Genomic DNA, 24,232 nt, shown 5'->3' with positions numbered 1-24,232 from the left:
ATTTGGTTCCTGTTAAATTTTAAAATCCAAAGAAATGTTTTCATATATTTTGAGGATTCAGATTTTGCCTCTACTATTCAACCCATGTTTAGAGCAGATGACATGTAATATACCACAGTTAATATAGCAGCTGGCATATTGCATATGTATATATAAAAGTTTAGGGAAAATATGACAGTGATCTGTAATCCATACTTAATAAAATGGAATATATGAAGTGGTCTCAAAACAATAATTTTTAAAAAGATTTTCAAATAGTGATGGCTTTTTTAAATAGATTTAAACAAATGCCTGTATATCTGAATACAGTTTGTTGTTGCTATAAGATAGCATCTCATCACATATTTTTAACATGTTGATCTATTGTTATATGGAAATAAATTAGCCCTTATTGTCTGTGAATATAGAACCAAGCCTTGATTAATTTGTGTTCCTTATGACATCCATTTAAAAAGAGTTGAGAAATAATGGAGACTAACAGATAATTCATTCCTTTAATTGATCAGCGGGATTTTTTTTTTAAAGATAAGTGTTGTTGCTAAGGAGACACTGCCACTTATGTACTTTCTATACTTGGACCTTTAAAATTAATTTTAGTTTGGGTGCATGGATTTTGCTCTATCATCTTATGGTAAAGAAGCAATGGCCCAAAGTATGTGATAAAATTAGCTGTTTTTGCAGAAATTTAATGCCAGAATGTCTATATTAAACTTGTAAAGAGATGTGCCAGAAATATTTGGCAAATAGACTTCTACATCTGGGGCTTTGAAATTATCTTTCTAAACTCAAGAACAGAACAATGATTGAAGAATCAGATATGATGGTTTCCCATGATCGGTTCAATATAAGCCAACTTTGTTAACCTGATGCCCTTTAGGTCTGTTGGGAATCAGCCCCAGATTGTAAGCTTTCTGCTTTTTCTTACAGAGAATAATATCTTAATTTCATTTTTAGATGCATCATTGATTAAATATGATAGACTTATTATGTGACAATTAGCTGTATCTGTGAAAGAATGTTACATTGTGCCTTTATATAAATCAGTAGTTCTGCAGTGAGTGCAAAATCTCTACTTCTGTAGGTTTACCTCAGTAAGGAGGAAGAAAAATGAGAGGAGGGGAAACCTGAAGTTCCAGGGTCACATAACCCTTGATCCCATCTCCTCTTTTTCAGCACCTGGTTGCTGATAATCGGCCCACAACATTTTTTTGTTATTTTTTAGTAGAGCAAAAAAAGAAATTAATATAATCTCCAGTTAGGTATAACATAGTTGATAAAATAAAAAGGGAAAGGGAATCCCCTTAACATCTTAGGAAAATACTTCCAGTTATGTCCATACATATAATGAGATCCTGCCATTGTGCTATTTAGCATTCTCAGTAATTAGAAATGTGACAAATTATCAATAGGTTGCCGACCCCTATATTAAAATTTGTTAGACCAAAACTTATTTTAGCCTTAATGTCCTGTTCTGATATAACTGTGTCAGTCTTCAAACACTACATATTCCCTTTGTCTTCATTAATATCAGTTACTGTCTTAATGTTTGCCAGGGTTTTGCTATACTGTAAGTCAAGTATATAATGTTGCCCTCAGAGACCATGCATGTGCCAACAGTCATTGGATTGCTTTTTTATGTAGCCTTTCCGACATATCTTTAATTGTGCCAGGATGAATTAGGAATTCAATTCTTACATATATTTAATAGTTGAATTTCTAAGATTGCTTGATATTCTTAGCTATCAAAGCAGACCTAAAAGTATATTTCAGTAAGATAATGGCCAGTGTATTATTTATTAGATAAACATTGGTGACTGGTTTCAAAGCGCAAATTCAACAAAGGAAATACTTTAGTTTTCCCCTCTTGCATTTTTCTAACTGATCTGAGCAAAGCCACATTCTGTTACTCAGTCACTTGTAAGATGTTAATCTTTACTACCATAAAAAGCTATGAATCAATTTTATAGCCACATTTCAATTAGAAAGTAGTATTTTATATTCCTTCTTATTTATCCCCCAAAACAACATTATATTGTATGCTAATCCATCCCATCAGCCTCATCACTAATGTGTGTGTGTGTGTATGTGTAAATAAATATATATATATGATAAATATATACGGTATATATGAATTTCAAGTGTTCAGCTCACAAAATATTTATACTTTGTAGTTGGTTGTATCTATCTTCTCCTTTTACTATCCAGCTCCAAACTGACACTTTCCACATGTTTGGAGATTATGATTAAAAGCTGTAGTTCCAACACAACTTCAGTTATCAAGTCAGAAGAGGATGTCCAGTTGGGTTGAGTTTTTCCATCCTTCTCAGCAATTTCAAATGGCACAAATTGATCTCAGTTTAGTGATACGGAGTATCTAAAAATGCTTTTGCTCAGCCAGGACAAATAAGCAGAAAGTTAATCTGACGTGCATGAACTTCATAACATGTGTTCACTAATATTACTGGAAACAGCCAAGAAAAAAAAAAGAGTTTAGTAGGTAGTGAATTTAGAAGCAGAGCCTGGGTTACAGGCTGGAATGAGCCCCCCCCCCTTTTTTTTTTTTACAATGTATTCAGAAAAGTAAAAATATAAGCAACTATTAATAGTTTTCTCCTGCTGTTTTATAACTTGCTGAAGAAACATGGATACCTCATTTTTATTTGCTTAGGATATCTGGCTGACCACAGTCTATTCCCTCTGACTTCACTGGAAGTCCCCTGGCAATGGCGTTGCTGCATGTTCCCCCAAAGCTGTTGGTTATGTGGTGGTGCAACTCTTGCCAGAATTTTAATACTTGTATGGTTTTTCAGCAACTCTCGCACTAGATGGTCACCGGGTCATTGCTTTTTTCCCTCCCTGTTTGGTTTTGTCACACTTTTCTAGTCCATGCTATTGGTGGCTGTTTTTCCCATGGCTGACCATTGGTCTGCTGCTATAGTTGCTCAATGTTTTGTTACTATCCAAACACCACCTTGGCGCCTCTGTAAACCTCCTATGACTGAGTTTGCAGCAGTTAAAGACTTTACTAAAAAAAACATATATAATTCGCTATAAAAACAACTTCAGATTTTTTTTAAAAAAAATAAAGTTTTGTTTTCTTTAGCTTGGTTTCACTTTATAATGAAAGCCTTTGAGAAGTAAGGATAGGATGGCAATGTCAAAATGGATCATGAATGAGAGAGAGGAAGATTTGGTTAAAGAACTCAATTAATTAACCCTTCATGTTTAGTAAAAGTCTTGGACAAACCTGCTGTTTTTACAGCATTTGATCATAAGAAAATTAGATGCAGATTTTAGCATGAATTCATCTGTGATAAAGCCAGCTTGTTTCTATTTTCCTAGGAGGGCTTTTTGCAAATTTGTTATCATGTCATATTTTGAGACATATCTAAAAAATGATTGGTAATTTGATTCTAGGGTATATGTATCATTCTTATACAAAAAGTGCTGGTTACAAGCCAGACACGATCTTTTCATTATAAAAGGATATGCATATAATGATTAAAATTTTAAAATTCAACTTAAAGCTTAATTTTAAAAGGCACATCAAGAGTAAAATTTCACTGGCTTTAGCTTTCTCTTTCAGAGCATTTCAGTAGCCAAAGTGCCTTTATGGGTGGAGTACTATGATTCTATTTATCTAAAAGATATGTGGGACCCCACATCTTAAAATACAACTCTGAATGGCTCACAATAATGGTAAAACCAAGAAATGGTAAATACTGTTTAAAACACATACTTCAGCCATTCTCCTTTGATACCTGCAACTAAACTAACTACCTTCAGTTATCTATCTTACCCTATCCCAGTGCCACAGGGCATATCCAGCTCTTTACACTCTTCTGGAAGGAGAAGAGGGTGAAGGTCTGATGGCTCCCCAAGGAAATGTAGTTTTCCAGGGTGGCAGCTGCTACACTTCCTAGGTCCCAGTAGACCAGGGGTGTCAAACTCAATTTCACCGAGGGCTGCATCAGGGTTGTGTTTGACCTCAGAGGGCTGAGGTGGGCATGGCCAGCATGACATCACTTGTGTTGGGGGGGCACCTGTGATGGCCCAAGCACTCTGCCAGCGAAAACAGGCTCCTCAGCTCCATTTTCAGCTGGGACAGCTTCCTGCAACCCTTTGCCAGCAAAAACAGAGCTCGGGGAGGCCGCACACAGCCCCCGTGAGTTCTGTTTTCGCTGGCAGAGGCACCACGGGCCAACCCTTCACTATTTTCAGGGCAGGCCCATGGGCCAGATCTAAGCACCCCGTGGGTCAGATCTGGCCCCTGGGCCTTGAGTTGGACACCCCTGCACTAAATGATAACATTTCAGGGAAGGACTACTAATGTTCTAATATGCCAGGTAAAAACTGGCAAAAATAGGATTTAGACATAGGGCTTGTCCTCAGGCTGGTAAACCTGCCTGACTTTGTCAGTCAGACATGTACATTTGATCTGGGTTATTGCTAGAAAAAATGTTAAGCATTTTCTTTGTACCCACTTTTTTTACAGCGCTAATGCACTCTTAATCACACGAACATTATCAAAGAAAAATAAAATCTAATATAGGACTGGGCTTAGCTTAAATAACTTTTCAATGTGAGAATACATGGCAGTCACAGGATGGCACACAATTGGACCCATTATGTTGATAGAAATAATTTGGGGAGAGGGTATTAGGGGGCAGTTGTGGGCAACTCCATTCTAGAGATACGGAAGTACTTTCACCAATCTAGGAGATGAACTTGGGTGGGAAGGTTTTAAATTCCGTACACACATCCGGGAATTACACCCACTGCATTCAACCACAGATACTTTGATCAGGACTGGATATGAGTTAGATCTAGATACAGAAATTGTATCAAATGAGAGCATTCTTCTAAGGAAGATTTGAGAGGCCTGGGATTCAGACAAGGGATTATCCCTAGTTGCAAAAAGCAACCTCAAGATTCAAGTATGTCATTCAGTAATTTACGTTCCACCAAAGAATCTGATTGCGTGTCATGTTCAGTGAATCAGAAACTCTTGTTGGATATTTTTGTATTAATTTTAAGTTCTTTATTCAGGAATATGCAGGACTTTTTTTTTAATGCACTCTTGTAGGTGTAACGTGACAGTCCAATTCCTCCAATCAATATTACAGCTCAAATCCTACCCAGGACATTTTTGTGACTTTGTCACATCCCATTCCTTGCTTCCTACGCACAGGAAGGCAGTAGTTGATGAGGTATTCAGTCGGGCCTACATTCTCTACACCCTGACTTTTTGGGTTGGGTCAGCTACCAGCTCCCTTTGATTTGTGAATAGACGTCTATGTGTTTCCTGCAGCCTCTTTCCCTTTTTGCCTCCCTGGTTCCCACAGGAACCTGAGAAATAGGCTGTGCCCTCAGCTTTTGAGAGGAAACGGGATCAGGATAAGTGGGGAGAGACGGGGCAGGGGACAAGTGCCCATTTGACCTCATTCAGCTACTTCATCTCAGGTCACACCCTCAGTTTTCATCTGCGTATATGTCTGCATATTTATAGGTTTCTGCTCCACCTCTGTAGGAAAAAAAAATGTCATTTTTCACTCTAAATTTTATGTTTAAGTAGCCTTAAAGTCAAATTCACAAAGCAATCTCAACAGAACTTGAATTTCAGGCAAAACTAGAAAAGGGGTGACAAATAAAACACATGACCTCACAGTGTAAGAAACTACATAGTATTTTAAGTTATCCAGCAGCCAGTTTTGAAAGAGCTTTGTTGATTTTTAGAGAGCAGAGAAAAAGGGAGGCCAGAAGGATTAGGGCACCTTATGAAGAAGCTCTTAAGGTGTGGGATATTTAGTCCCAAGAGGAAAAATGACAAAAAGGAAATATTATAACCTGGAAAAAGTGACATAGTATCCTTGTAATTCAGAATGAGACTCAGGTTTATCCAGTGAAGTTTATTAGCACCGATCCAGGGAAGACTAGGTAGGTAATTTGCTATACTTTGGTTTGAACATTCAGATTTTTAATCTGAATTGGAGCAGGATTGTGATGACCCGGAGTGTAACACAAACATAACAAAATCCAAAACGTAAATAAATGTCCTTTAATGCCACTAACTTGGCCCCACTGTTCAATAATTCTCATTTGGAGATAAAATGTACTCAAAAATAGTCTTCAAAAGAAAGCAATACAGTCAAAACTTAATGAGCAGATAGAGGTGAAATAAATAAATAAAAAACAAACTACATTGATGAAATTTCCACAGCGGACCAGGATAAGTAATTACCAAATTCAAGGAGATAACAAGGCACACTCTGTGGGAAGAACTCCAACCAAGATAACTTCAGCCCAAAACAACATGCTTTGCTTCTGGCAACACTGTGTTGTAATCGTCTCTCTTATATACTCCCCAGCTGCAACCAGTAAGGAGGATCATGGCCGCTTCCTCTCTTGTAAACCAAGTTGTTGCCTTCTCCATTCTTCCTTGTGTGTCCTAGGATGCAGAGGAGATGGACCTAGTTCTTCCTCTGACTGCCCAGCTGGCCTCTGCCCTTCCCCAGCCTCCTCCACCACCTCCAGAGCTACATCTTCACTCCCTGTTGGCTGTTTCTCCTCTCCCTCAGAGTTCCACTCTACCAAGGGCATGACAGGGATAAAATGTGGCTCTGGAAAGCAGTTCCCACCCCAAAGAGTAATTAACTTTCATAAAAATTGGGAGAGCTGTCATCTTCCAGGTGTTGCTAACTATAGTTCCCAACATCATGGCTGAAATAACCCAGCACTGAAAGCCCTCTGAATTAAAGAACGCTCTGCCATGTGATGTGATGTGATGTGATGTGATGTGATGTGATGTGATGTGATGTGATACTTAGTGGCATAAATACCACTCACACAGAAAATGGAAAAAAAATATTTCACCGTGCTACTGATTTCAGGGTGCCTGACTTATTGCATTTTGGGCATATTAGACTACAACTCCCATTGAACCTAGTATTGGTACCACAGTATGTAGTACTAGCTTTTGTACAGGGAGAATTGGCTAAGTTGAAGAGGATATTTTGGAAGCTTCATATTGGAGAAAGTTGACAGGGTAATTTGCTTTGAGGACATTATCATTGTACTTTTCTGTTACATTCCTTGTCGTTACAGTTGTACCTGCAAGCCAGATTTACTTGGAGAGGAGCCCGCCTGTTGCGCCCGTTGTTGCAGTTCACACTGATCATGATGGCATTTTACACAGGACTTTCTCGTGTGTCCGACCACAAACATCACCCCACAGATGTACTGGCAGGCTTTACACAAGGAGCCCTGGTGGCATATTGTATAGTAAGTCTTCTATATTACCAGCTTATTATTTCAGTAAATGTCTGTAAATGTCACATGTAACAAAAATTGTACTCTGTTCCATGGTAGGGACTGTGATAAGACTCCATTTAACTTAAAACATCCATTAATTGTAATACGCCACATAAAACAAACATCACTATCCAAGCACCATATGTAAGAATTTTATCTCCATCACCCTGTGAGGAATATATATCCAACAGAGAGGGAGACACTGCTAGTGAGACACTTGTTTGTGTATGTAGAAGATTTTTATACTACACTGCATCTGAGAATCTCAGTAAAACACTAACAATCTAAGCAGTAAAATAAACTAAACAGTAATAACACTTAGAAACGGAATAGATTAAAATCTGCAAACTAGGAAGTGACCAACAAGATTTCTTAAAATATTTCTAAGATAAATACACAAAGCTAGAAGGACCAGGAAATTATAACATGTTTTACATAATAATAAAGTTAGCTCTTGGCAAATGTTCCTGGACAGGATTTTTCCATCTTGTAGATATTATCTTTCTTATTTCTGATCATGATGGTACCTGGAAGCAAGTACAGCATATGACCTTATCATCTGAGCATGCTTTGTAAGGAAAATAGTTCGCTTTGACACCTTTATTGCAAGTTGTTTTATGTTTTTAAAAGTGTCTGCCACCACACACTTGAAGGGATCCCAGAGGTAGAGTCTTTCAAAATTAGCTTTTGTGATGCTACTTTTCTCTGTGTAAATCTAGGGTGCATTTTAAAAACATGAAACCTATTTAATTTAAATTAATTTAACTTCATTAATTAAATGTAATTAACATAATTACTTCTTATAAATTTGACATTACATTAAAATTGTGATTCAGTTGCAACTTTTGGAAGGGCTCAGAGCCACTCTTGTGGCTTTTGTAAGCTTGATGTGAACTCCAGGTAGAACAGCCCTGCTATAAAGAAACTGAATGCCTTGATTTCATATTCTCGCAGAGTGTTGATTAATTATTGGCAATTGGTTTACTTAAATTTTTGTGCTAAAATTATAGCAGAGTGCATCATTTAAAGTGATGGCGTATTGAAATTGGATTTTTGTTTTGTCTGGTCTAAATATGTTCATTTTAATGTGGAATAAGTCTACTTGCATTATAAAATCAGCCAACAAAAGTATAGAACTTGTCACTATAAGACAGGAAAAATGGCTATAGGATTTTAATACACTGGTTATAGTCTTGAATGTCAGCCGAGAAGCGAAGATGACATTGCATGCATAGGGATGGCATGATGCATATTACATGATACATCAAATGTCAGTTTATTATTATGGCTTCCACCAGACATTACAGGGCATTGATGTCTGGGACACTGGCACTGCAATATGCTAAGAAATTGTTGTGGCCCACAGGCAGGTTTCATGCTAAATAGTCTGATTAATACTGCTGCCAATTAAATTTGATTAATAGACAGTATCCCAATCTTAGAAGCTCATGATGAATTGCATTGGGAGAGACACCTGGATACTATCAAACAGCAGTTGATGTACATGGAAGTGAAAGAGACTCCGAAGTTTTAGCAGACTGAAAAATAATATACTGGGTTTTTTTTAAGTTGGTACAAATATCACTATAACAATATAAAAGAATAACAGAGTTGGAAGGGACCTTAGAGGCCTCCTAGTCCTCGTCAATCAGGAGACCCTATATCATTTCAGTCAGGTTGTCCAGTCTCTTTCTGAAAGTCTTCAGTGATGGAACACCAACATCTGAAGGCAAGCTATTCCATTGATTAATTGCTGTCACTATTAGGAAAATTAATTGCTTAATCCTTAATTCTAGGTTGCTTCTTTCTTATTTTTCAGCCATTGTTCCTTGTCTTGCCCTCTGGTAATTTGGAAAATAGTTTTATCCCTCTTGTCTTTATAGGAGCTCCTCAGATACTGGAACAGTGCTACCATATTCCCCACCTCCCTGGTCCTTCTTTTCATTAGACTAGAGACATACCCAGTTCCTGTAACTGTTCTTCATATGTTTTAGCCAGTCCCCTAATCATCTTTATTGCTTTTGTTTGCATTCTTTCTAGAGTTGCAATATTTTTTTATATCATAACCATCAAAACTAGGTGCAATATTCCAAGTATGTCTCACTAAGGTATTATGAAGTGATGTTAACGCTCACATGATCTTGATATTATTCTCTGTTAATGCAGCTTAGGACTGTGTTGGCTTTTTTGGAAGTTGCATCGCTCTTGCACTTATTACTATTGAGCTGTTATATTAGCTGAACATATTAGCAGCCAGGAATTGGTTTGGGGAAAGGAAGGAGATTTACCTGTCAGTAGATTGGATTAGGTTGGCATTGGTAAAACCAAGCAAGAATGGGAAGGACGTTCTTAAGCCAAGAAAACAAATGTAGGGTTTCTTTATATAATGCTGGGAAAATGGAAATATACATGCCAAATGACCTCCAGCCTTTCAGGTGTAATGTACAATGCTGAAACTCATGTGAAACAGCTGTTTTCTGCATTTCCCCCCAAAGATCAAGGTTTGGCATGTTTAAGTGTTTGAGGGGGAAAAAGCTTTCTTTGAATTTGGGCCAGACTGGGCATATTACCAGCATAGTTTATTTTATTTATTCATTCATTCATCAAATTAATTTCTCATGAAAAAATGTCTCTGAGCAGAGTTAAATAAAAACCGTAAAACAGTATTATATAATAAACAATTTTTATCCAAAATTGTGATTAGGCACTGAGAGGACAGCAAATGTAAGAACAATGGAGCCTTACTACCTCTCTAGGGGCCCTGGGGTCCCCAGGTCTGCTGGCATTACCAGATTTTGAGGGCCTTCCTTTTGGAAAAGAGGGAGCCAGCCTCACTTCAGAGGGAAGGATGTGTCATAAGATGGGTGCCATGGCAGAAAAGGAATCTTGGATCCCATCGCATACTCTTCTGCTGGATCTGGTGGGACAGGCAGTTGTAATTGGGAAGAGGTGGTCCCTCAAGCAACCCATGCCATAAATCACCTAGATGAATCCATAAATGATTACAGTGGCTTTTTTCTCCTTCTTTCCTAAAAGATTTAAACACTTTTGAAAGCTGCTGAATATTTTCTGTCTTACCTTCACTCCTCTCATGTTCCATATAGTCAGAGCAACTTTGCTGAATGAAACTTGTTTTGTTTTGGTTTTTTGCTGCAGCTGCTTTGAGCAGGAAATAAGAGCCATGACGGGTTTTTTTAGGTCTACTTGATAGGAGTCCACCAGTTATTTGGCTAATAGTTGAATTGCACTTATTGATAGGAAAGTTTCTCCTCCCCCTAACAATTGAAATTTGACTTCCTGTTACTAAATCCATTATTCTATATCAGGACTGTCATATTCCCAGCCATGGACCAGATGCGTCAGGTGCTAGCCATGCCCACACCCAGTTTAGCAAAGGGGGAGAAATCCCGATTCACATAATGTTGCCATGACGACGTAAGTTTGAGACTCCTATATTCTAAGGAAAAGGTGGGAAACTATGACCCTTTTATCACTTGTGGACTTCAGTTCCCAGAATTCCTAAAGCAACCCTGCTGGCTCAGGAATTCTGAGAGTCATAGAAGCCATAGTTTCCCACCTCTGTCCTAAGGAATGAGGAAAGAGAGATATTGCATTTCATGTAGCATCCTTTCAAATACTTGAAAAATACTTTATATATCTCAGCTTTTTTTTCCTATCAAGATTAATATGCCTTGCTTTTTCTACCATTCTTCCATTAACTCGGTTTCTAGTTTCCTGCAATTATCTCTTTAAATATTCAATTTCCTCACAGACACAACAATCCGAATTATTTGATTCCCATTTTCCATAGCTGTTTATGAAGGAATGCAGCTGTGTAAACATTCATATCATGTTTGTAACTGATAGCATTGTATGTGTCATTGAACTAATTTCAGGCTTTTTCATTTATTTATTTTTAAATAGTTGAACCAGGTTAAGTTCATATAACAAACTAAATCAAGAACTCTGATTAACAAGTGTGTGCATCATCACCCTCTCCGTGTGTTATTTCATTCCTCTCTGGAGTTTATTGTATTAACTAAAAGCTTGAAGAATTACCGTTTTGCATTTATGTACCTGGAATTGGTAACTAAGGCTAGTTATAATCCTATGCTTAATAGATACCAATTGTCCTCTAGAAGAGGAACAGAGGCCTAGGACCCCTTATCGGTATCGCTGTAAGGCAGCAGATTTGGGGGTGTCTCAAAAAGGTGGTGATTTGTGTTTTTTTAAAAATCATTTTGTTCTCTGTCCTAGATGAAGCATAGACTTCAAGGTGTAATTATTATGAATAATTGTGAATTATTGATGATCTCATGACACAGAAGTGAACAGCTTTAGACAGACAATAGAAGAGATGGACAGTTTCACTGTTTCCTGTGCAGTGGCAAGTTACAAATCCAACATACTTTTCCTGAGCAGTTAACAGATGGCCTGGTTTACTGAGGCAGAAGAGAGTTTGGCTGCTTTGCCTTGACTTTCCCATGATGAGCTAGAGGCCGGAGGAAACAGCTGTCTGTTCAATATCAAGCATATGCGTGGCTCTTTCCTTTTTCACCCCAATCATTTTTTTTTACCCTGCCAGCTCCTGTTCTATATGCATCAGCCTGAGCCAGGATACAGAGAAAGCATTTGTCACCATTTGCCCATCCTTGCAATGACAGGCATGACCAAAGAAAAGGAAACTGAGAAGAGGGGTGGTCAGCAATTTTCTAGGGCCTCCCATGGTTTCATGGCTACAGAATCTGTCAGTGTTTGCAGCAATAATATTTGATTCATGTATTTATTTGATTTATGTGCCACCCATCTCATCAATGTTTATGGTTATTGAAGACTGATTCTTATTTCTTTCATTGTATGTTTATTTATTTATATGCCTTAAATGGATTTCTCTAGTTCCAGATTGTGACTCTACCCTTGGTCTGCTTTAGCTTCTGTATAACAGAATTATACAGAATTATACTGATAATTCTTTTTAATCCTGACTGAGAGGTAGACCCATGTACAGAACTGTCTGTCTTACTGTTTTTCCTTCCTGTTGATAAAAGTCTGTATAGGCAAACTACTTCTTGCTTGCCCTGTTTTTCTTCTGTCCTTCTCACCCTACTCCCAGCCTGAAACTGATATGCAAAATGTTTTGCAGAAGATTTTTGAACTGGAGAACTTTCTCCCTATTTTTCTAAATCAATCAGTAAAGTGAAATCTGACACTCTTAATTGTCTCATCGCCAATGTTGGACATTGTCAGTCTGGTGTCATCCAGATATATGGGCTTACTATTCTATAACCCTTTGTCATAGGGTGGGTTTGATGGAAAGAGTTTTTGAATCATTTATAATAGATTTGTGGTGGTTGTGATTGTTCAGCTGCATAAAGAATGAGATATGTTCACTGAAGTGGAACTGTCACCTTAAGAGTTCTGTTGTTGCTTGTGTTACAGTGCCCTGCTGCACTTATCCAATTGACTTTTATTTAGTTGCTAAACTACCCCCTCTCCCCCCGAAAAAAAAAAGAATCTCCCTCAGGCAAAAGCTAAAATTTACATCCAGACTGAAATTCTTTGACTTATCTTCTAAAGTAAAAAAATAAACAGATCATTTCCGCTTAGGATTTCTAGAATGTTTTGGAGGAACAAGTCAAGAATCCTGATATAAACAGCTCAGTGGTAAACGCTTGGCTTGTGAAGTCACTTTAACAGCAGGAGCTTTGAGACAATATACACTATAGTCTTGTCACTGAAAAGTCAGAAGTCTGATTTGATCATTTATAGGGCTTTAAAACAGGTGTGTCAAACTTGATTTCATTGAGGGGCGCAGTTGACCTAGGGGGTTCATGACCATGGTGGGCATGGCCATGGCCAGCTCAACGTCACTTGTGTCAGGGGCACCTGTGGTGGCCAAGTGCTAAGGCAGGACTTGCCTCAGAACCTCCATCACTCTCCTTATAATCTCCTTCCTTCCTTTTCTTCTTTTTCCTTCCCTCTTCATTCTCCTTTCTTCTTCCTTCCCCTCTTTCCTTATTTTTCCTTCCTTATCTTCCCATCTTACCTTCTTGTTCTTTTTCTTTCCCTTTCTCCTTTCCTGTCCCTTCTTGTATGCTCAAATGCAAAGGGGGAAATAGTTCTCCCTTTGTTTTGTTTTTAATTTGTTTTGCTAGCCCTCTGCCAACAAAAATGGAGCTTGCACACTCCCCCGCTCTATTTTCTCTGGTACCATGGGCCAGTGCTTTGCTGTTTCCAGGACGGCCTCACGGACCAAATATAAGTTCCCCCTGGGCTGGATTTGGCCCGCAGGCCTTGAGTTTAACACCCCTCCTTTAGAAATAGGAAAAGCAGAAGGAAAAAGAAAATGATAGCCAGCAGCAAGATGGATAGATACAATCACAGTAGCAATGAGTACACTGTTGGGAAACCTGAAAGAACAGGTTAGAGACTGATTGGTATGGAGAAAAATCTATCTGTGTGGTAGGTAATAATTAAAAATAATGATGGCATGTAATCCGTCAATCCATCCATCTGTCAAATGCAAATCAGTCTCTATTCACATATTGCTAAGCCAATAAATAGGATACGGGTCTAGTGATTTATTACTCATTATATAATATTTTTTCAACCAGAAGGTTGTAATGTCCTAGCATTTGAATTTGTCTTGTTGGTATTGAAACCATCTAGTAATAGGTGGAATTGATTGTTCGATTGATTTCCTCAACTGAAAAATAAAAACAATATAAAATTTGTATTTCAACAGCTGAGACATACTTGAATTCTCTGTGACACTGAGATTTGCTAAAATCAAAATAAATTTTAGATTCAGACAGTATTACCCATGTGGTTCCAAAATTAGGGAGATCATGAATCTGAATCCATTTCCCTTTCCATCTTAGACTATTTCCAGATATTTCCCTAAGTACTCTTGATCCAATAAAAGTTTTTTTTTTAAATATCTGCTGATTATTTCAGATGACTTTGTATAGCAAATTTTTATTGGCAAAGAGCACCTTCCACAGGAAATGGAAGTTCAATCCAAAATACCTTGTGGATTTGTTTCATGTTTTTGGCATTCCACATACAAAGTGTGAACTTTTCCATGACCTTAGAAGGTCATGTTTTACTTTCTGTATGTGTCTGTATAACCCCAAGTCTTCACTAAAGCAAAATACAATTTAAAAGAGAATTAATGCTATTGCTACCCAGTATCTAATTTAAAGCCACACAGAACCAGGAGCTGCAGAACAAAGGCTAAGGCAGCCAAGATGATACCCCATCCATAATTTACTCATTTATAAAATTTGGGCCAGATAGAATCTAATCTCTCCATCGGTCATTTACACTGCATGAACATGATTCCTCCTTCCACAAATTGATCTGTCATGGAGTTTTGAATATATAATGTGGATATATGAGATTAAATGAAGTCTTGGCAGGCCTTCAGCTATCTACTGCAAAAAAGCTACAGCAACATTTGATCTGGAATATAAATAGCAATAGTACGTTGACTTATATGCTGCCCCATATTGCTTTACAGACTGTCTGGGTGGTTTAAGTGTTAGCATACTGCCCCCAACAGTCCGGGTTCTCATTTTACCGACTTTGGAAAGATGGAAGGCTTAATCAACCTTGAGTCCTGTCAGAATCAAACTCCAGATTGTTGGCAGTTTGCCTGCAATACTGCATTCTAACCACTGCCCCACTAGGGCTATTACAGTTGTGCACATACAGTACAGTTGTGGTATAATTTGAATGACATTTACCTTTTCCAATTACAAATCTAGAAAAAAACAAAATATCCTAATAGCACAAAAGACATAAATAGGACAATAAAGAGCATTTGGCTTCATTAATTATCTAGTACCAAGGTTCTGTTTTGAAGTTACCAATAGTGAGAGTTGCTCACTCTTTGAATATATGCCCTATACAAACTTCGGTTCATGCTCTGACAACTTTAGGAGGAAACAGAATGCAGATCTATCAGAGTTGTCTAGCACAAGTAACTTGTATGAATGGCAGGATATATATATGTATAAATACTGTATAGCATACAGACTAGTGAAAGTAAGTAGGCAGATGTGGTCATGAGTAAGTGCTTTGATTTCAATAGAATTTAGTCAGCGCTAACTTTTGTGAGTGACTCTGAGTTCACAGATCTTTTTCTTACAAAGTTTCTTACAAAGTTTCTCTGCCACTGAGCTAGCTGATGCTCTCTTTAATAGCATTTAGGATATTAAAGTGAGTAAACTTATTTCTCAAAAGCAAAAGGAAAAACATTCTGGAAGTACAATTGGGCTTTAATTTGACTTAATTTCAGACAAGTTTTAGGATGGCAGTGAGGAGGAAAGCATTCAAAAATATCTTACAGTCTAACTATGATTTTTCTCAAAAAAGTGTAATTCCTCAGTGAAGTAGCTATGCTTCAGTGCAATGTTTAGATGCAGAAATATTATAAGACTATTAGAAGTCTCGGTTTTAACATTTGCATCCATAAAATGAATCATTTCTTATATTTATAATGTACTTGGTGATTTCTCACTTTGGGAAAGCATTGAATGATACTTTGCTGGCATACTGAAGATGGCAGAGATTGAACCTAGTCCTGAAAGGAAGTTATACAATCTGAACAAAACTGACTCTTCCTCTCTCATTCTACTCCAGTCAATCTTGTATGCCATTTTTAAATATGTATAGTATAAGTCATCACCATTTCTCGGATTGTAGCTTCCGATTCTTTATTAACCCCATAGTATTTGATGAGCAATATCAGTCTAGTCGCCCACAAATTAGAAAGTAGAAAAAGTTCTACTTTCAGCGGAAATGTATAAATAAGTGCACATGTGTATCCATATGACAAGGATTTTGATGACTGGAATATTATTGTATAAGAGAGATTAACTTTTATTCTGCTGTTTGCAGAACGAAGCACTGTCTGGATCTCTTCCTTTCTGGCCTCAGAATAATATTTTGCAAGAGAAAAAGCACGCCCATTATGTGAGCCTGATAAGATGTTCAACTGCTATATTAAAGGAGGATGTTAAAGTTTCCTCTCTGGGATTTTTCATTGTGTGGCTGCCTCTGTGAATAGCTAAACGAAGACTTTTTCACATCCGTAATCGTGCTTACCTCATTGGCTATTTCAGGGAAAAGTAGCTGGGAATCTCTCTTACTGCTGCCCCATAAATACTGAACAGTCATCCTGAGTAAGTGTTAATATATTAATGGAAAGGAAAAGATGGTGAAGGAGAGGGCAGAGAAAAGTGGAGAAACATTAGACTAGTCCCTGACGAATAATTGCAGAGAACTGACTCTTAAGGAAAATTTATTAATAGCACAGTTTGGATTACCAGAAGGAGTGCAGCGGTGTGACTTTGTGTGATGATTTAGAAAAATAAAGTTGAAATTGGATTATTTCCACATTACCAAACCCGAATTCCTTACTTTAGTACACTGTTTGCTTAGGTATTTCCACACAGCACATTAAAATAGTAAATTATATTGTGAAGAAAGGCTAATCCAAAAGAAGAAGAAGAAGAAGAAGAAGAAGAAGAAGAAGAAGAAGAAGAAGAAGAAGAAGAAGAAGAAGAAGAAGAAGAAGAAGAAGAAGAAGAAGAAGAAGAAGAAGAAGAAGAAGAAGAAGAAGAAGAAGAAGAAGAAGAAGAAGAAGAAGAAGAAGAAGAAGAATTATTATTAAGAAATGGGAAATTCTCTTAGATAAGGGAGCTGTGTTGACTTCAGTTGCCAAAAAATGTATTTTCTGTGTGTTTTTGTGTATGTGTCTTGCTTGTTCTCCATTACACAAATTCTTTTCTCTTAAATAACTGGGGACTGTATAACTTCTAAAGAGCTATTTTAGCCTCTTCTGACAATGTTCACTTCACATGCCTGGAAAAAGTACCAAGCTGGGCAATTTTTTTTTTTTTTGGCAGTATCATCACTTTATCAATGAGAGGCTTGACTAAAACAAAATGCAGTAGGAGTAAAACATGCCAACCCTCATTTTAAATGTATTTATTTTTATTGACAGGTCTTTTATGTCTCGGACCTCTTCAAGCAGAAAATCAAGGTGTTGCAGCCTCCTCCCATCCGGAGGGAGATATTATCACCTGTGGACATCATTGACAGGAACAACCATCACAACATGGTGTAGACATTTGACTTCTTCTTATTTTGTTTTGTTTTTTTGCAAAATGACTGCTGACAGCAACTACCTGCTGCTCTCGATCTCATCTGACAGTAGAATGTAGGGAGAGACTTTTGCCTGACTGCAAGGTCTTAACTCTGTGGCCTTTTTACTCTACAACATTTGCATAAAATGGATGTTGTTCAGCCAAGTCAGAGGCAACAATCACAAAACATGTCAACACATGCAGGAATTTCTAAATGTGCAATTGGCTGAGTGTTCATGTTGTAGTGAATGCTAAATTGTTCATACTATAATGAACACTAAATAATTGTTAGGAAACTGGCCATCTCTGTTTTCTTTGGTTTTCCATCCTTCCTTACTTCCTATGAAGATTTGTAATTTTCTGCTAGGAAAATGGGACGGGGGTATAGAGACAAGCCCTCACTAACTAAATTATAGCACTACGTACCAGAAAGCACTGACATCGATTGTGGTCACTTTTTAGGGATAATCTCATATATATATAGGGTTCTTTCCATTCCATACTGTGACTTACTTTGGTTTAGATGAAGCATGCCCTGTAAAATATTAGAAAATATTTTTTTCCTATTGTACATTCTCCTGAACAATAATACCACTTTCTATCTGATGAGACATAAACAAAATTGGCTTGATAAACAGAACTCAGCTGATTTCCCGTTTGTAACATTCATTCAGTATTTGTTCTTGCAAGTGATACATCTCTAAACATTGGAGAATAGATAGGATTAATCAACTATAGGACATTCAACATATCCAGAATTTTGAAACAATACCTTTAATAAGTATTGTCCATAATCCTGTGGTATCTCTGGCCTGCAATTTACTCAAGGGCCCAGTAAACCTTCCTATTCACTACCACTAGTGGTGGAACTGTATTTTGAACAGTCCCCACTCATAAAATATTTTTTTTTGTGTGGACAGTCTTGTTGACGTATGTTAGCACTATGAGGTCTGGGGTTGAAACTCAGAACACTAATCCTCCAGGTGGGTGACGGACTGCTGGGCAGAGCCGTCTTATCCTGATATTCAGTTAAAACTCTTCTTGAATTTCCCATGCCCTGAAGAAAACAGGAGATTTGTAGCCATTCATTACGCCCGTTTCCTCCATTTTGTTGCTGTTGGGGTGAACTGGACCGCAATTCCCGTTATGATTGGCAGAACTGAATGAAATTGAGTGAGTTGAGTTATAGGATATGCATTAAGGGCACCAGGTTGGGGTGCAGCTCTGAAGAAACCAAGGGCAGGCAAAGGAGATGAATGAGAGCAGAACTAATTTTTGCCCTTTGAGGGGGAATTCTGAAAGACAGATGTTTAAATTTTATTTTAAGAGGTAAACTGAGCAGGCTAACTAAGCAGACTGGCCTTTGCACATCTTTGCCATGCAAAATCCGTCCTATCATTTCAATTCTAGCCAGCTATGTTTTTATATATATAAATATATATAAATATATAAATATTATATAAATAATGTATAAAACATTACAAATTAACTATGTAAAATATTATTTCCAAACAATGTTAGATATATCCACTATGATCATAAACTGTGTTTTGACCTGTGTTTATTTACATGTTGCTGCTTAAAAGGAAAGCATTGGTTTAATTTTTTTTATATAGTCGATTAAAATATTGTAGTTCTTTTGGTAGCAATATTTTAATGAAAATAACAACGAAAGACAGTTATATAAAATTGTATTAAATTGTCTGTATTTTTGTAATGTTTCTTTCTCCTTTTTTGTAAAAAGAAGAATATGCAAGACTTTTTGTAGAGTACAGAATTAAAGTTTGTATTTGCAAAAATATTGTTGTATAAATGTGCTTTATAGAAAGAATAACAATTTCTTGGGAAAATAACTTTTTCCTCTCCTATCAAAGGCTACATTCTTAGGAACTGCTTGCCTTGGGGGTGGGGGCAGATGTTGATGGGGGAATTGTCAAGTGCCTGGAAAATCAGGAAATTCAGGCAGCTCCAATGAATATAAAGATTTATTGCAAGCTTAAGTTCTCTACAGGAATCTTGACAGTCAAGGGAAGTGAGATGCATTCAAGGTCGACTGGACTTAGATCTCTTGTGGGCGCACAGAGACTCACGACTTATCACATGTTTGACCCCACCCTCAGGCTCAGCCATCTGGTCATCTCCTACAGAAATAAAGCAGCAGCACATACTGGGCCCAATGGGGCAGAATCTATTCTGTATCCTTCTGACAGAATAATTCTGCTTTTCTTTCCTAGTTCTTTCCACTCCTTTATCTCTTCCTTCCTCCCAATCCTGCAGCCGACAGGAAAAGAAGTAGGGATGGGGATCATTCATTCTTACTGAGATCTGAACTGAACAGATGGGAAATCATTCTGAGGGTCCCATAAAGCTTTAGTATTGCAAACTCTCCATCCTTGCTTTACATTAATCTTGGATCAGAAATATACAATTACTGGTTAAATTTTTTTTTGTTTAAATCATGGTAACTATGTCTCAATGGTAATGAAAAGATATGATGAAAGCATTGCCTTTTCCAAAACTTAATAATATGTTACTCATGGTATTATCAAGGAAATACCCCAGCTTTTAACTTACTCCTTCCTGGAATGCCTGCATACCAGTCCTTTTTTGGAAGATAAAAGCTTCATGTCACTGTGTCTAGTTTTTACTTCATGGGTTAAACTACACGAAATCCAGTTGTTCTACGCATACACACCACTTTCTCTGATTTTTAGTGTTCTTGTTTGAATGACAATGCTTAAGTAGCAAAAGTGGCATTATAAACAGGAGTTATGAGTAGCCTTGGGAAAAAGAATACAAGTCAGAAAAATAGAAGCATGTGTGCAAGGGTGTATTTTATAGAGAGATAGATGGAGTGCCTGTTAGAGAAAAATGAAAAACAAGTAGAGACCAAACTTGGTAAATTGGAGAAAATAGAATAGCATGATTGAAGTTATGAACAGAATTTTACACTGCAGGATACAGTATGTTATCATTTTTAAAAGTAGTTTGGGAAGCAGAGTGGCTCGATTGATACCTGAGAATTAAATTAAGTCACCTCCAGTAATTTCCATCCTAAAGTCTCATGACAGGGCGGTGAACAAATTTAATAAATAAATAAATGAAATCTAAGGTCACATATATGTACTAACCAAACATTAAATTGACTGCAGTTCTATTTGGGTCCAATTTGTGACATTACAATGTTGAATTAACAAATGAAATCAATGATATACTATACAACAGGTATTCAATTCAAAGTTGCAATGGCCTTAGAAATAGTGACTTACAGTACAGTATGACATGTACTCACATGACCATTGTATCATCCCCATAGTCATGTGATCACAATTTGGACACTTGGCAACAGCTTACATTTAAGAAACATGACTTGCTTAACAATCACTGCTTTGATTAACAACCACGAGGAAAATTGTTGTAAAATCAAGTCCAACTGGATTTCCAACCTCAGCAGAAATTTCAGTCTCAATTGTAGTTGTAAGTCTGAGAATACATGCCATACAACCATTAGCCAGAAAGAATACAATGTATTCTGTCCAAGCTGAAAGCAAATCAAAGTGAATTTCATTTAGGTGTTATCAGTCATTTATTGGAGTTCACTTGGTCAGTACAGAAAAGGAGTTTTAAAGAAGAGCACTGAGCACCAGACTAAACAAATAACCGCCACAAATAATATCAGAAGCTTGAGGATTCTCTATATCTATTTTACCCAGTTCTAAACGCAATCTGATATTAAGCAATTATGAATTGTGATCAGCATCTAAGAAAATGTCCGTTATGATTTTCCAGTATCAAAATACAGTAGATCGGTATATGGCCAATCTCTATAATTGAAACATATAAAATTGAAATAGTTGTGGGATTATACTCTTTTTTTTAATTTCCCAAAGAATTTGCCATCCAGAAAGATTGGTTTTGCATTAATTTACATGTTAGTTTTGTGGTAGAATCTGTGTTAGAAGTGTAAATTGAAAACTAGTTTTGGTTTGAATTGAAATCTGAAAGAAATATGAAGAGCAGACCTCCCAATAAAAGGATGGAGAATAGTTTAAAAATGAATAATTCAGAGGATCTCAAATGCTATGATACCATAACCCCCTGAAATGAAATATGTGAAATCCTAGCCCAACTTGCATGAATAAAACTTAATTATTTCGTAGGGGACAAGGCATGGCCAATAAGAAAAGAACTCTATATTTACGGCTAAAATTTAATTTATGCAGACAGTCCTCACCTTTGGACCACAACTAAGGAAAGCAAGACAGATGTTAAATGAGTGCCCCATTTTATGATTTTTCTTGTCCTGGTTGTTAAGAGAATCCTTGCAGTTGTTAAATTATTAAATTGGCTTGACTTGGCGGAAAGTAACAAAAGGAGATCACATGACTCTGGGACACTGCAACTGACATAAATACATGCCAGTTGCCAAGCATTTGAATTTTGATCATGTGATGATAGATAGATAGATAGATAGATAGATAGATAGATAGATAGATAGATAGATAGGTAGATAGATAGATAGATAGGCTGGCTGGCTGGCAGGCAGGCAGGCTGGCAGGCAGGCAGGCTGGCCGGAAGGAAGGAAGGAAGGGAGGAAGGGAGGGAGGAAGGGAAGGAAGGAAGGAAGGAAGGAAGGAAGGAAGGAAGGAAGGAAGGAAGGAAGGAAGGAAGGAGATTATAATGAGAGTGAGGGAGGGTCGGAGGGAAGTCCTGCCTTAGCACTTGGCCACCACAAGTGCCCCCAACACTAGTGACATTGAGCTGGCCTCCTGAGGTCAAACACAACCCTGATGCAGCCTTCAGTGAAAGTTTGACATCCATGTCTTAGGGGTTCCCATATTTCACAGAATCCCAAACATTTGTTTTACACAGTGAAACAGGTGAAGACAAATCCTGGAGGGATTTTTTTCAATATTCACATTTTTCCTATGAAAAGCGAAGGAGAAGAGCTGTCTCAATTCACCCCATTTTTTGCCAGGACTTAAGTCCGCAGCCAAAAAAAAGTGGGAATAAAGCTCTCCCTTGGGCGGAGGGTTGGACTGGATGACCTATAAGGTCCCTTCCAACTCTATCTGTTATCTGTACTGCCAAGCAATCAGATTTTTTTTAAAAGTATGAATCCCCTCTAAATCGCCCATAACCCCGATCCACAGTTTGAGAATACCATATGCAGTTGGCTTCATGCTCTAATGCTCAGCTTCCTAAAAGCTTCTCAGTGGCCACTATTTGAAACCTGACCCGGCTTTTTATAAACCAGCGGGACTCTTTTTAAAGTCTTAGGTGCCTTCATTGCCAGTCATCCATACATTCTCTTAATAAAAATGGTAAACTGAGAAAAAGCTGAAACTCGTGTTATAAAGTGCGGTCTGCCAATAGATTTAGAGGGTTGAATAATCCCAAGGATGCTAACTTACATATAAATTTTCAGCATTACAGTATCTATCACCGCAGTGGGGTTATCCTTATGGAATGAAATAATAAGCAGAAGATTCCATACTGAGTTATGTGGAAATATTGGGGGCCTAAGCTAGGGCTATACAGAATTACAGCTGGATTTGTTGGGAAGGGCCGTCCTCACAGAGGGAAACGGCAGAAATGGATATACCAATAAAGGAGAATGTTTATAGCTCACAGTTGAAATGAGAGGCCTTTGGTGCTCACCAAGATTGTTTTCTTGCAGACATTTCACTACTCAAATTAACACTGCTGATTTTACTTACTTTAGGTAATGCAATGTCTGCAAGAAAACAACAAGCTCGGAGAGTAGCACCAAGCACCCTTCAGATTTGTAGTAGATTTTATTTTTCCAATGTCGTCCAGCCAATTCTTTCATCAGGTACACATAATGCATTATTTTTGTATCACTGTACTTGAAATTTACATTGCATTACTGCTAATGAAACAAGGTGCTGTTGGAGGAACTACCACTGTTAGTAATTGTTAGCATTGTTAATAACGTTAGAGAACAGCCCTATTCTTTATAGTGGAGAAAATGTTTTATATATCTGAATATCAATCTCTGCATGTGTCAAATTACCTTCCTCCTTTTAATACATGCATTGCTCATCTTTCCTTCATTGCTTACAATGGACTTCCAGATTTCCAGACTTTCAGATTTCAAAGCATTACTCAGTTGCCTTTTGTGGAATCATTTTTATGTTCCCATTTATGTGCCCAAAGTTAAAATGCTCTAAACATTGTAGCTTAACCTTAAAGAGATGTTCTTTCATTTCTTTGATCATTTATTTTGCTCTTTTCTGTTCTAATTTTCTTCCTGCTGTTTAAAAGCAGAAACTCTGCACCTTATTTTAGTGTGACCACAAATGGATTTCTGTAAAAATCGCAATATTGACTTGGCTGTATTTTTAATTTTTTTTTAATGACCCCAACATGGAATTTAGTGGCACACGTGGAGCTGATCTTTTTAGTGAGCTGGTATTTTTTGCTTAGCTATTTGTGAAATGAGTACACCTACTTTTCTCATGATTCCTTGTTGATTTCCCTTTCTATCAATAACCTTGAAAATGTGCCATGTTCTTAAATAAAAATAAAGAAGTGAGAATGACGACCAAAGCTGGAGGAAATTAAAATGAACTTTACAGTACTCTGTAAATACCTATCAAGAAAGCTGTCCAAGAATCAGCAGATCCATTTGGAGACAGGGCTAATGATGGATTACGCCATTATCACTAAAGAACTTCATAAATTGTTTACTTTTGCAAACAGGATTGTCACATTCTATACATCAGTCCAGGTTGCTTAGGAGT

The 24,232-nt window shown here is 37.3% G+C and overlaps 1 protein-coding gene across 1 annotated transcript in view; it reads left to right on the top strand.

Moving 5' to 3' along the window:
• The window catches only part of PLPP3 (phospholipid phosphatase 3), a 74,440-nt gene extending 55,176 nt beyond the window's left edge, over window positions 1-19,264 (top strand). The window contains exons 5-6 of the mRNA XM_026707174.2: window positions 7,105-7,281; window positions 17,324-19,264. Of these exons, the coding sequence (XP_026562959.1) occupies window positions 7,105-7,281; window positions 17,324-17,446 (300 nt within the window). The 3' untranslated portion in view covers window positions 17,447-19,264. The remainder of the gene's footprint in view (window positions 1-7,104; window positions 7,282-17,323) is intronic.
• Window positions 19,265-24,232: the final 4,968 nt, after the last annotated feature.

This window comes from Pseudonaja textilis, chromosome 3, assembly GCF_049901715.1.
Source record: "Pseudonaja textilis isolate UNSWEBS1 chromosome 3, rPseTex1.2, whole genome shotgun sequence".
Taxonomy (NCBI): domain Eukaryota; kingdom Metazoa; phylum Chordata; class Lepidosauria; order Squamata; family Elapidae; genus Pseudonaja; species Pseudonaja textilis.
The sequence above is the reverse complement of the archived record's forward strand: the minus strand, read 5'-3'. Positions and strand labels throughout refer to the sequence as shown.